At 38.3% G+C, this 14,047-nt stretch overlaps 1 protein-coding gene across 6 annotated transcripts in view; it reads right to left on the bottom strand.

Annotated features, from left to right (window-relative positions):
- The window catches only part of TPCN2 (two pore segment channel 2), a 35,319-nt gene that overhangs the window by 11,843 nt on the left and 9,429 nt on the right, over positions 1-14,047 (bottom strand). For all 6 annotated transcript variants that reach the window (XM_054827935.1, XM_054827936.1, XM_054827933.1 and 3 more), the window contains 12 exons: positions 11,838-11,937; positions 11,475-11,540; positions 11,052-11,116; positions 8,000-8,097; positions 7,603-7,684; positions 6,167-6,253; positions 5,563-5,682; positions 5,209-5,268; positions 4,998-5,126; positions 4,318-4,367; positions 1,926-2,025; positions 905-976 (listed from right to left, as the gene is read on the bottom strand). In XM_054827935.1, the coding sequence (XP_054683910.1) occupies positions 905-976; positions 1,926-2,025; positions 4,318-4,367; positions 4,998-5,126; positions 5,209-5,268; positions 5,563-5,682; positions 6,167-6,253; positions 7,603-7,684; positions 8,000-8,097; positions 11,052-11,116; positions 11,475-11,540; positions 11,838-11,937 (1,029 nt within the window). The remainder of the gene's footprint in view (positions 1-904; positions 977-1,925; positions 2,026-4,317; positions 4,368-4,997; positions 5,127-5,208; positions 5,269-5,562; positions 5,683-6,166; positions 6,254-7,602; positions 7,685-7,999; positions 8,098-11,051; positions 11,117-11,474; positions 11,541-11,837; positions 11,938-14,047) is intronic.

Raw genomic sequence — 14,047 nt, forward strand, 5'->3', positions numbered from 1 at the left:
ATGCAAAAGCTAACTTCCCCATTCGCGCATTCCCAAAATATTTCTCTGTTTCAAGTGTGACTTGTACAGCACAAGAAAGTTGTTGCCAACTTAGCTTTGCCCAAACCAATATCTTTATTTCAAACACAAGCCTTTCCAGACTGCAACTTAAGGTCCTCCCCTACAGATAAAAGCAGAGATGACTAATGACAAAAACTGCATGCTAAGTATATAGACTAGAATAACTTTTTAGACAATACCTAACAGACAGCAAATCCTTGGTCTCTAACCATTACCTCAAATTAAGGTATCCTAAAAAACCCCAAACAACAAGAAAAAAGCTACCCAGGCACTACTTTGCTCTACCAGGAAGGCATCGTTGCAAAGCCAGAAACTCAAGCGTTGGGAAATGGAGGATTTATGTAATGGACATCACACATTGTGATCCCTCCCTTAATCACATGTTTACAGACTATATGCTCTGCCCACACACACCCAAAACAGGATGGCAGAGGCTTTTAAAAATCACGTCCAAACATGCTATCTCAAGATGATCTCAACTGAAAACAATTTTAAAGTGATTTTGCTATTTAGTTTAACATAAGCAAGTCAGGGTAAGGAAAACTAGGCTACTCTTAGGATCAGATGAATTCTTATTTGAAACTAGACTATCCAGCCTGAGGCAAGCACTCTGAGGAAGTTTCAAACAATCTTTCAAAGGCACTTCTAGAGGAAACTGGTAAATGAGGCACTGTCACTGTGCGCAGCCCATAACAAAACAGTAGTTTGTTGCGGCTTTACAAGACGTGCCCTGGAAAAGAACTGGCTGATTAAGGTGAAATGTTACTGTTTATGGGTTTATGGTGATTGTCAAAGAACTGTGTTTACTTTGTTGAAGACATACCCTTATTATACCATGACTTACCAGAAGGATTCCTGCAAAGGCTCTCAAGTTTTTTACCAGATCCAGCAACGTAGTAACCACCAACGCCATGAACTAAAACAAAGCAGAATTTTATATGCATGACATTCACACTTCCAATCCACATCAAATTATTTTTACTAAAAGGACAAAAGAAATACCAACCAGCGAAGTGAGATATACCTAAATGCAGGTCACCTGTTCTACAGTGATATTTCCATGAGGTACTTGAAATAAATGAACAATGCTGTAGTCCTTTTCATACACACACATTATGATAAGTTTTATATATACACAGGCACTGTGACTCAAAGGTCTATATGCCTAGTAAGATTAGGACAGGAAAAAAAAGTCACAAGTGCCCCACAGGTCCAGAGTGATCACATCATATTTGATTCACATCATTTCTAGTTTACACTTTCCACTGACATTACGACCTCTGATTACATCAGGTAGATATTTATGGTTATTGAACTAAAATACAAGTTCTGTACCTGACATGAATTTAGGCTTAGCTTTCAAGCAAGTCTAAACGCAGGGTTATAACAAACAAACAACTCAAAGTGACTTCAGATTCAAGTACAAGTATTCTGGTGGAAATACCCCAACTGGGAAAGTAGAAAGAAGGATTCATCCCAAATAACTTTTTGCATGACCAAAACGCCTGGCATTATCTACTGAAAGAAAGTCTATCACCTCCTGAGTACAAAGTTCTTCAAGGATACCATATCCACACATCTAATTAAGATTGAAGCACTACACAAATTGCACAAAAAGTATTCTGGATAGATTTACTCACTTCAGAATACCAGCATCAATTGCAGTGACATCAACAGAACTTCCCTGACACCTCAACAGAGAAAACCAGCTAGAGAGAGAGAGTTTGTGAGGTACTGTGCAATAGTTATAATCCCACTCAGGTGCAAGAGAATTGCAGCCTACTGCATGTTATTCTAAAAGGCTTTAATAACATTTATAGTTTAACCAACAAAGAAATCAGAAGTGTGGAGGGGTAAACAAACACCTTCATATTAGGAATAATCCGCAGGAACCTGAACACAATGAACATATTCACCAACCGCACCATATCCCACAAGGATAACAAGCCCATGAACTCGGGTCTCCTAGGAAAGACGGAAGAAAACAAATCAGAGAAACAGCCCATGACAGAAAGACATAGTTAAATCGAGCGGGCTGCAGGTAACCGTAAATTCTCCACAACTTCTGGTTAACATCCGTGGCACATCAAAATATTTGTAAGGCGAAGTAGCTTTATTTCCTCATATAAACACTCTTTATAACCTATGACCGACTAGAACACTGCATGCAGTTTTGTAATCCCCAATACAAGAAAACAACAAACTGCAGCAAGATCAACAGAGGGCCAACGAGATGGTCAGGGGCTGATGCACCTGCCCTACAAACAGAAGCTGCAGGAACTGGGCTTGTTCAGCCTGGAGAGTCCTGCTTCAGGAGGGCCTAGCAACAGCCTTCTAATACTTAGGAAGTGGTCCTCAAAAAGACAGAAGCAAGGCTGTTTAGTGGTGCAAAGTAGGACGACAAGGGACAGCAGGTGCAAACTCAAAGAGTGGAGGCTCACGCTAGGCAAAGGAAGAACCGAAGAACTTGTCAGCCATCAGGACAGTGAGACAGAGGTACAGGTTACCCAAAGAGGTTGTGCACGTGTCCATCATTGGAGATTTTAAAGACCCAGCTGGATAAAGTTTGAGTAACTTGCTTTGAGCAGGAGGCTGGACTAGAGACCTCCTGAGGTCCCTTCCAGCCTGAATTATCCTATATAAAAACCTATAATCTGTGAAAGGAAGTACATTAAGTTACTCAGCAGGAATCCCAGCTACAGTAAACTCTAACAACTGATGAAGGAAGCAATCCATTTAGCCTGGGCTCTTCAATATGTATTTAGTCTCTTCAAAGTGCATCTTTGTACTAAAATACCTGGGTAAGTGGCCTTCCTTCTGCTGAGGGGGAGGCACCAAAGAGGGCAATTTCAGAAAACAAAGCAAAACAAAAATACTGCTATAGCGAGATGCTTTAGGAACTTGCACAAAGACGTGCATTAATCCTTCAGGGTGTGCTTGCCTGAAGTTAGGCTTCAAAGAAAGCACTAAGATAACAGTCTTGCCAACCTTTTTCCTTATATGTCTATTTCACAGGTGATACACCTACACTTCAAATGTCAGCCTGAGTTTTAGCTGACTTGTAAATTGGCATGCTGGATGCTTCTTTGCTGGAAAGGTGGGCAGGTGGTGAGGGACAAAAGATGTTAATGAAAAACCTCCCTGGCAACACAGATGCTAACTCATGATTTGCATCACCAACATATTCAACCCTAGTAACAAATTATTCAAGACAACACTGCATAGAATGTATATTCTAGAATAATAATCACATCTTAGTCCTGTCCTGAAGATGTTACATCTACAGACCGAGCATTTACCAAGAGCGCACACAATAAGCAGCATCAGGACTCAGAATGGCTCATCTGGGTTAAAAATCTGTTTGCAGTGACTGACACAAAGATCTAACAAGTATTACTGGTGCTTCAAGATATTACTGTAGTGCAAACAATTGTCTACGTTCAAGAATCAAAGGGCAAAAATCAAACCCAAATATAATCAACTATAAGTTAGATCAATAGTTAATGCCATTAGATTGTTAGCAGTTAATATCCATATGGTAACCATCACTTTTGAGCAATAGGAGTGCAAGAAGTGTTCAAAAATAAACCCATTTCTAGCTGTAACATCTATCAGGTCTCTTCACAGGTCCTAGTGTAAATTAAGATAACTTCTTGATTGCAACATAACTAATACCCTGGAAAATTAGGGAGAGACAATGTCTTAAGAATGAGCTTGTGTAAAGAAACAAAGTATCAGAACATGTTATAAATCACCCCTGAAAGTAAAATTCAGGAAATCTTCCAGAAGTCCTTTGCTTTCCTCTTTTGTTGTCGTGGCAATTTTCAAATTTTAAGAGATGAAACAATGATTTTTATGCTTTTGATAATGAAAAAAGATCAAGATAGTTATCCAAGAACTGCTTGAACTTCAGAAAATCAAATACAACTGCTTGCTATTCCAGTATAGATAAATAATTTAAGTCCATGGGAATTTTTCTACTAAATTTTACAGCACAAAACTCAGACTTCAATCTACACACAGGGTTGAAGGGGCTTCTCCAGCTGTTTAGGAATTCATGTGTAATTTCCCTTCATTTATCCATATTGCATGGCCTTTAGTGACTACAAGGGTGAGAAATTCTAGTAGGTTTAGTAAATTATGGACTGGGTTGACAATCATAGTTCAATGACATAAGCGTGTATGAACACGTCTGTATATTCCCCTGAACCATCCCAAACATTGAGCAAAGTGCAACAGTTCACAGAGATTACATACCAACCACGATGAGGAAATCCATACACAGCAAAAGTTGCTATCTCCAAAACCTTTAGTTAGGAAAGAAAAAAAAAAAAAAAAAAAAAAAAGAAGAGTCAAAACCTTACTTCATAATTCTGAGTTACAAAATTCATGACAGGAAACATTTTCAAGAGCTTTGAGCCACTAATTTGACTCACTTTAAAGCCCTGAAATCGTCATATTTGACTAGATAGTCCCCAAATTAATCCAATGTACACACATATAAGGATATACAATGAATTACATTAACCATGAATTTGGCTTTATCTGCCATATGGGTTTCAGGCTTTTATCAAATAATGAAAAATAATCTCCTGCCACTTTTTTCTTTATTCAATAAGGAAAGTGATCTTTAGCTATGGAACAGACTTCGTTATGTAATGGAGTCCAAGAGCTGAAGGTTTCCAAACAACAATAAAAAGGCTGCTCATAAGAAAGCCCACCTTTGCCATCAGTTTAAGAAAACCTACCTCCAGAAAGTAGACTCTAAGAGTACCGTGCCCCACCAAAATATTCAAGCCACTGAAAACCACAACACTCGCTCATCCTGTTTAACTTGGCATATTAGTGTTGAATAAAAAGCAATTCCATTAGCTCTTGCAGTTCCTAACCATCTTAGTTAACAAATCCAGAAATTCAGAAGTTAATGAAAAGCTTACCAGCAAAATTACAGTCAGAAGTCCATCAAATCTATTGCTTGGGTATGACAAGTATCTTTTCAAGCCCATTGCTAAGATTTTCAGCAACATTTCCAGCAGATAATATAAGATGAAGAAGCAGTTGATAGCCTTCACCACAAAAATAATAATAATTAGAATTATTGACATCTCAGGGAACAGCAATAATTGTAGGAATATTGCTGCATCTTACCCCCAGGAAGAAATCATCTCTTTCAGAAGGCTGCTTATCTGCATCCATCACCAAAACCACCTTAAACAACAAGAAATTTTTTATGAATCCACTGCTTTACAGCTGAACGAAACAGATTTTTAAGCACAAGAACAAAACGGTCTTTTATGTTTTGCATAGACCTTTTCAAGCATTCCCAGAATATAATTTTTAACTGGAGGTGTTCTCTAAGACTTTGTATGACTGAAGCCTGCCAAACATGGACACCTGCTGCAAAAAGTGGTTATCAGAACAGACACTAACAAACAAGAGCAGGACTGAAGTTTGTAGTGGGGGTCAGCGGGGAAACCAAACCAAAAAAAACCTTTTACTTACACAGATAGAAACGATGTTTGCAAGGGCTACAACATTCCCCAAGTAGCCAAAGTAGGGATGGCCACAGGCAAACTGCATTTTCTGCATAAAACGGGATTGGTACTCTGGACTGGGAGGATGCTGAAAAGAACACAAAGTATAAGCATTTTAATATTGGTGCAGGTAAAACAACTCAGCCTCAGATTTAAGAAACAGACCTTTTCAAAGCCAAACTTTTCAAGGCCACATGCTAATTTTGACATCTCAGAAGGAAGGTGCTTTCAAGTTCTGGTTATTAGCAGCAAGAGATCATTTCTGATTTGCTAACGGGCTGGCAATTATGGAACAACACAAGATGATGGCAAAGAAAGGAGATAATCCAACCTTTCTCTGACTCCTGTTCCTCGTTTCCTGGTAATGAGTCTTCCTATTAAACAAAATACACACACAGAGCCCTCGACTAAGAGCAATCCATGAACAACTTAATCAATGATGCTTGATCATGTCCCACGTTCAACTAGTTATGAAGTTTGTTTATATGCATTATAGCAGAATACCATCACTTATTTTTGTGCAAGAACACACTCAGCTTATGACACTTTATAAATCATTGACAGATACATACTTGCTTAATGGCATCTTTGTCTAGTTCTTCAAAGAGCTTCTGAAACTGGGCAGCTGACAGCTGGTCACAGGAGCACATTTTGAGCGACTTCACATGAAAGAGAAACATTCAGATCAACACCTGCAATATGTGCGCCTTCGAAGAGTGCCAACACCCTCAGACTATCTTAGAAGTCTAGGAATAGAGATGTAATACAACCTACACCAAGATATTAGAGCAAACTTCAGTATTTCTTTGCTTTAACACAAGACTGCCATATGACTATGGGATTTGTCTCGTCTTTTCTATTTTCCTTCTCTGGGATCATATGCTGCTTAAGAAGGAGCACGCTCTTCTGACATCCTTTAATTTTTAGTCTCATCTAGTATGGCCATTAGTATCTTCATTCCTTTGATCAAAACATGTCAGTTATGACTGTTCTGCAGAAGTTACTACCTGAAAGGATGGAATTATTTCACAAATTGTAACATGAAGACACTTCCATAGTATGCTAAACACTAACTGCAACTGTAGCACACACAGCAACAAGAAGATAAAACTAGAACTTGGATTTGCGTACCTAACTAACAACGCAATGGACAGCTCAGTGTAATTACAGAACAGGGTATTTATTTTCAGGCAACTCTGCTTACACATCCCCTATCCCAGCCAACAACTGGAAGCAATACATGTATACCTCTTCATTCTACTTCCAATCTTCACACTGAAGCCAGCCAAATGCTGGTGCTATAACCATCAGCTCTGAATTGTCACTTCCTTTTGGCAGAAGATCTTACAACATGGACTTCCAAATCATGCTGCAATGTTGTTCTCAAAAAGCAACATTACTTCTAGATTTTTTTTTTCTGAAACACCACCAATAATCTCCACATCTCCTATTAGAGCTAAATAATTTCTCAAATCTCTGAAAACTATGACATGAACTGCAGTATTAATTCTTTACTTAAGCAAAACCACCCTCCCTGTAGCTTGATAAAAGTATTAATACCTAGAGGGAGCAGCACAGCTAAAATTCAATAAAAAAAAGACATTTTCAAATGGTAGAGGGAAGCTGCTACAGACAGCAGCTCTAAACCACAGTGAGAAATGCTTTACAGAGAGAAAGTAAAGCAAATGAAAAAATTAGCTCTGCAAAATAAGAGTTTTCATTACTCTACACCTCTACAGGTGAATGAATTCCTTATCACACCAACCAGAGAAGCAGCAATCTTAAGGTGAAATCATTGCCTAGAGACTGTTTTTGTTCTGAAGACCAAAAGACAAACAGACACTGAGCTGCGTCTCTGTTCACACTTAAAGAAAGCAGTATAATAAAGAAAGCTGATCTGAAAGCTACTACTCCTAGATCCATGGTGTGATTAAGGAATTTTCCATAGCTGTCCCATCAGAGGGTTTGATAGTCACCAACATAAAGACTAACAAAATCCAGTTCTTACTCTCATGATGGCTTGCTTGCAGCGAGAATCCATTTCAACTTTCTGTAGCACTCGTAGTAAGGCTCCAGTACTGACATACGACCTATTTCAAAGAAAACAGGATGGGCTTTGAAACAGATAAACATCTTAATGGCAAAAATAGCTGTTCCAAATGCATATCTGCCTCTTTCTTTTTTTAAAAAGCAGATAAAATCAGAAGTAGAAATAAGAAGGAAACAGACGCCATAAGAGTCCCAAACAGTATGTTATAAACATCCAGTTAAGAAAAAATAAAAAAGATGAGAAAAATGCCATTTTTGAAGAAGGTATCCACAGTAAATATACTAAACAAAACAAGATGACCAAACATCTGCTCTTTTCTGGTAGATAATCTACTGTTTCAACAGTCTCCACTTACTGTTGCGCATTAGCAGGAGCCTCTCTCAGGGAAGAAAGCACTTCAAACGCAGCCCGGATTCCCAGTCGCCTCCTGAAGAGGGAGGACTGAACCGATTTCTGGGCAGTAAAAATCACCACAGAGAAGATAAATTACTTACACTTGTTTAAAGGAAATCCAACTAGATGATACAAATAAGACCTGTAAATTATTTGCCCAGCCCTTAGACAGAACCTATTGCAAACCTCAGAAAGGGCCATATCTATTCAACTAAAATAATTTCTCAGAAAGGCAAGATACTGTTTTGTTTCTCCCACCACCAAAGTCCCCATCATTAGCCACTAGAGCTAGTTGGCCAGATACTGGGCCCAACCAGACAGATGCTCCACAGTTTAAAAAAGAATACCACAAAGAGTCATAAGCTGAAATCAACGAAGCCCATTCCTACTAGAAGAACTTAAGGAAGAACAGGGCTATTCATCTCCTGATGCAGTACTATGTCCTATGGCCAGATAATATACTGATCTTCTGGTACACACCCCAGATGTGTGATTAGAGATCAGACTAGGAGACTTCCCTAGGCCTCGTTCCTTTCAAGAACTCCGTGTACGAGAAGGAAGCAAGCAAGCAAGGAAGCCTGTGGAGTTCAAGTAAACATCCAAGTCATGGTTTATTTTTGAATTCTGGATTGCATAGGTACGTGTCTGTTCCAGACACAGTGGAAACAGCAAAGCTTGAGTATTCACAGAAATTCATACTACTGTGCAGAGTTAGACAGCTTGTCTGTCTCCAGGTTCTTACAAAAGGAAGAAAGCCAGAGCTGCAGTTTTTCATGCTTCATTTTTTTGCATAGTAATCACTTTCAAACTCAGCTACTTTACTGGGAGTCAGATTATGGCATGCTCTCACAGAGGAACGAGGAAAATTGAGAAAGAAGGGAAGAAACAAAACAGGAGGAAAATATTACAAAAATTCCTCTTTGCACATATTAGGTTCAAACACTGCCCTCCCACAAGGGGGTGGGGGCCATTCCTTCTGTGCAATATTGCCTAAAGCTTACTATACAACAAACTTTACCTTCTCTCTGGACCTCTGCTAGAGCAGCTACTATTTCACTTTTCCCCCCAAGCCCTCAACTCCACTCCTCTGAAGGAGTGAATGAACTATAAGACTATGTAAGGAAGGGGAAGGAACTATAAGACTATGTAAAAAGTAAAGGGAGAAGTAAGTAATAAAGGAACTATAAGACCATATCTAAGTAAGGGGAAATCATAGCCAAAAACTCACCGTGTTTCCCCTGCCACTAAACCTGAAGGGAACTATTGGCATAAGAAAAGATCAGTTGCAACGTACACAATCGGGAGCCGCTGTTCATTCCAAGCTACAGAGGCCATCACCGTACTGGCACCAAGGGAAAAAAGCTCAACGTACAGCCCAGAGGTTTAGCTGTCAGATTCCAGTGATTTTGCATAGTGCTAGCCTGACTCAGCTTTACCAAAAACATTGCTGTTGAGTTATGAAGTTTTACAAAATATGCAAGAGGAAAGTAAAACACACAGGAGGAAGCGCAACCATTAAAGAACTAATTTGACTTGAGAGAAAAATTTCACCATGGAAGTTAAAGCTCAAAGAAAAATCTCCAACAGTTTGAAGACTGCACCTCAGCAAGATCAAGTCTCAGCCTGTTCTGAGGAGCAAGAGAGTGACAGCTCCCCTTCTGACTGATGACCAAAGATTCAGTTGCGTGCCAGTGTAATAACCATTAATACTTAGCCTAGCGCTGTGTTTTTTCTACTAATCTCCTATGTGTGTTAACCACTAAGTAGCTGTGGTGCACCTTGGATGTTTTGTATTCATTGCTGGAGATAAACCCAGTTCTGGAGATCTCCAGCTGCAGCCATGCAGCCTTTTCTTCCCATCACCCACCCAGTCAGTTATTTTTTTTTGGAACAGCAACAGGAAAGTCACAAGTTTAACCTCTTGGATGAAGTACATTTTATTGGAAGTAACTGAGATGATCTTTCATTTGACTGCCTTTGTCTCTGCTTTCTAAAATACTCTTGCCTCAGCTCATTACAATTCCTCCCAGATTGTTCAACTGCATTATCACATACAGAAAACAAAAGCACTTACACTATTTCCTGCTAAGGGAACACAGATTACACTCTCAGTTGCAGACTAAACAACTGGTGTACAGAATGCAACAAAGCACATAGCACAACTTGTTAATTACTGGACAAAGAACTTTTAGTGATGAATTTAATCATCACCACAGATTGCACACTCCTTGCACAACTTGTAAAAAGTACACTTACTTTGTCAGCTTTTACTTCTTTAATATAGGCACCCGAGTCAAAACAGGTCATTACACTGCACATCGGATTCACATTTCACAAAATGGAGAGAATCACATATGACCAGGCATCTTCCAGAAGCATGTTAAAGTACTACATGGATGACTGGCATTGCATGGAAAATAAGCACAGGTCCTTTTATTTGGATACTACCAGGAATAATTACTACACCTGCTGGCAACTGCTTCTAGTACAAGTCAATCACAAGGCTCAAGGCCATCTTTCAAGAGGCAGCAGACTGCCCTAATCGCTCTAACATCACACACACCCACCATGGTAAGGAAGAAGTAAAAAAATCCAAACATGAAGATATTTTAGTCAGTGATTCTTTTTATTGAAGGCTTCTCATGCTGTGCTAGTCAGAGAAATTAAGTACTAGGCTTTGCAACAATAGCTATTTAAATAGTACAGCAGGCTTTCTTCACAGAGACCAAGTTTAAGTTACTTGTTCACTTACCTTTGTTCAGTTTTATAATAGTTTGGGTTTTTTTCCTATAATAGTCAAAGTTGCAGATCCACAGTGTACATGGAAGTATACAAGCAGGTAATTTTGTCTTGGAAGGGGATAAGTATCTACATCAAAGAACCTTTAGTATCTTAAAACTACCTACAACCAGGACAGGCATACTGCTTTAATACACATTTGAAACTTTTAATACTTAGGGCCTCGCAGTTTTAAAGTTATGGTAGAACACAGAAATTAGGAATGCTTTACTCACCAAAAGGTATCCACGAAACTGGTTGTATATTATTGCTGTAAGCAAGTTCATCAGAAACAAGTTGCCTATTGGAGAAAGAGAGGTAGTAAGAATTATTGAAATACATATCTGTTTCTCAAAGAAGTTTCAATGTATATAGTAAATCAGGTATAAAATTTAAAAAGGATTTGTTTTCTTGTGTTTGTTTTTAATGTTTGAATACACTGTACTGTATCCATTCCTCTATGATCTGTTACTGAAAAAAACCCAAACCATAAATACCTTCCATGAAAATTATCTTACAAGACACTACACAGTAACTGGAAGAAATACAAAAAAGGAGAAATTTATGATTAAACTTTTCTAGAAAAATAAAACACTCTGTAGCTGGTATGCGCAAGTGTCAAAGCACATTTAAAATAGTGAAGGCAAGAAGTAACTTACCTAATACAGTGAAGAGTATGAAGAAGATTGAATATGCTCTATTCATAGAATATGCAGGAATCATCACTGTATCAGATTTAACAAAAAAGGAAATAAGAATTTAACACAATTTGGAGACGTCTATCAATTTTTGGCAATTGGTAAAAGCTGTTATATAGCTCCACTTGAAGTTGCATACATTATTACACCGAAGGAAAGGCAAGAATCAAGTTACTAAAGGCATGAAAAAATCTTTACATCACCTTCCTCTAGCTGTACTAAGAGCTATCAGCTGTAAAATAATGGTTTTAGTAGTCTGAAGATAATCTTACTCAACTATTCTTTGAAAACACAGACAAGAGTTATTTCTGAAAGATTGCTCACCATCAGGATTATTTGCAGTAGTTAGCAGGACCAGCAGCGATGTCAGTGAATCTGGCAAATTCCGGAAATACCCCACCCACTCCTTATCCTGCTGGCCATCCTAGTCAAAGATATGTTCATCATTAGAGAAACACTGAAGAATCACTAAGACCATCTTAACAAGGAAGGGGAAAAAAAAATAAAATTAAATAATCAGTCAAACAATTTCTTACACAATCAAATCGACCCCATGAAAAAAAGCACAAAACAAGCATAAAAATTAGGACAACACGTAAGAATACAGTGCAATCACTTCACCTATTAACAGCCATTAAAAAAATATAAGGAAGAACAGCAAGCCAAGACAGACACAGGAGGCTCAGTACAGAAGTTATGACTAGCTACTACCTCAGACTCAAGAACAACAATAATGTCACAGACAATACAGGAATCTGAAGCCACCCTTGATTGATATAAAAAGCATTACCTCTTAGCCTGCAAGAGATATTAGTGTATTAGAGCTAAAAGGACTCCCTAAACATGATTTAAAAAAAAAAAAAAAAAAAAATCACAAACAGACTAACACCATCCTCAGTCTCAACTTGCATTACAAAAATTAGTGTACAACAGAAGCAGCTTTCTTTCTTTCTTTCTTTCTTATTCCAGCTACAGCATGCTGTACCTCAGCGTAGATGGAAACCTAATCACCCTGAACTGCATACTCTAGGACTACATGCCAAGACTGGTCCCAAACTATAATACAGTTTGAGAACAATATTAAAATAGATCTTGTCTACACTGAAGAACAGAAACAAAACAGCTTACTCAGTAATCAAGACCTGCCTCAATAACTACCGTGTTACAAAAGCCACTTCCCTATAGACTACGAGCTCCTCTCAAACACCTACAGCTCCGCTAACATACTCACCAAGTGTGAAATGTGTGTGTCACTTCCCCTCTGACTTCCGAATAGAAAACCTAACAACCTCTGAATAAGTTATCTGCACAAAAGTTACTACCCCTACTTGGAACAGAGGTTTTCCCCTTTCTCCAGTTATCCCCTTACATACTCACGGGGTTCTGTTTAATTACGGTAACATCTACACAAAACAGAGTCAAACAAGTTTTAGTTCTCTTTTTAATAACGTACATGAAGATGTATTTAGAATACAAGTGCAAGAGTATTTTAGAGGAAATAAATATTTACACAAATAAGAGCACCCAATATAAAGCAACATGCTATAACCAGCATTAGTGCACATTACAGAAATTTTTGGGCAGGTGGAAAACATGTAACTGTTCCAATTTGAAAAGAATGAAGATTCAAAGTGCTATGTACAGTACCAATGAAAACATCAACTAGAGCTTAAACATCAGGGCGGGGCGGGGGGGGTTGTGTGTGCATGTGTAAAATATTAGTGCTACAGCACCCAAAAAATATTTGCAAATACTTTAGCAACTAAGGTCATCAAAATTATTTTGTGGCTCAGTGGATACATCAGATGATCTGCTAAAGCTCTGATGGTATCAGCATTTTCACCAAAAACACACTGGGAGGCCAATCTTGGATGATCCACATATTTAATTTTTTCCCCAAGTTCAAATATAGACGGCTAAAAAAGATGCAGAGTGCAAACAATACAAACATAAATCATGCGGCATAGAACAAACAGACATTGACTTTGCTGCAAAGACTGAAAAAGTGTACCTCTACGGGACATACACAAGACAATGCAAAAATCTAGAGGCATGAATTTCATTACTCAATGTATTTTTAGAACTTGCTTTCAGTACTTCACCTTGCTAGATACAATTAGTTTGCATGAGTATTAGACTAGCAAATCAAAAAAGGAAAGACTGCTAATTTGTTTTTCTTCACCTAAATGAATCAAAAAAGGAAAGAAAGACTGCTAATTTGTTTTTCTTCACCTAAATGTATACAAAATGGACTCGTTCAGGTATACAAGTTATATTCTCATCTGCTGGGAAAGCTCATAACTGAAATTAGATGTGACATACAGAGATAATACAAAGATCCAGCAGGCAACTAAACAAAGGGGGAAAAAAGAGTGCTCTGCTTCTAATTTCAGAAATTCTATAAACACAGGAACTCAAGGAATTTGCCAATCATAAGGAAGACTAGAGGCAGGTTCAAGTGCAAATTGCAGTAGGAAAGAAGGTGCAAAACTGGGATTAAAATTACTGGGAGAAGTACGTGACAAGTCTTTGTG

This window comes from Grus americana, chromosome 5 (assembly GCF_028858705.1).
Source record: "Grus americana isolate bGruAme1 chromosome 5, bGruAme1.mat, whole genome shotgun sequence".
NCBI lineage: Eukaryota > Metazoa > Chordata > Aves > Gruiformes > Gruidae > Grus > Grus americana.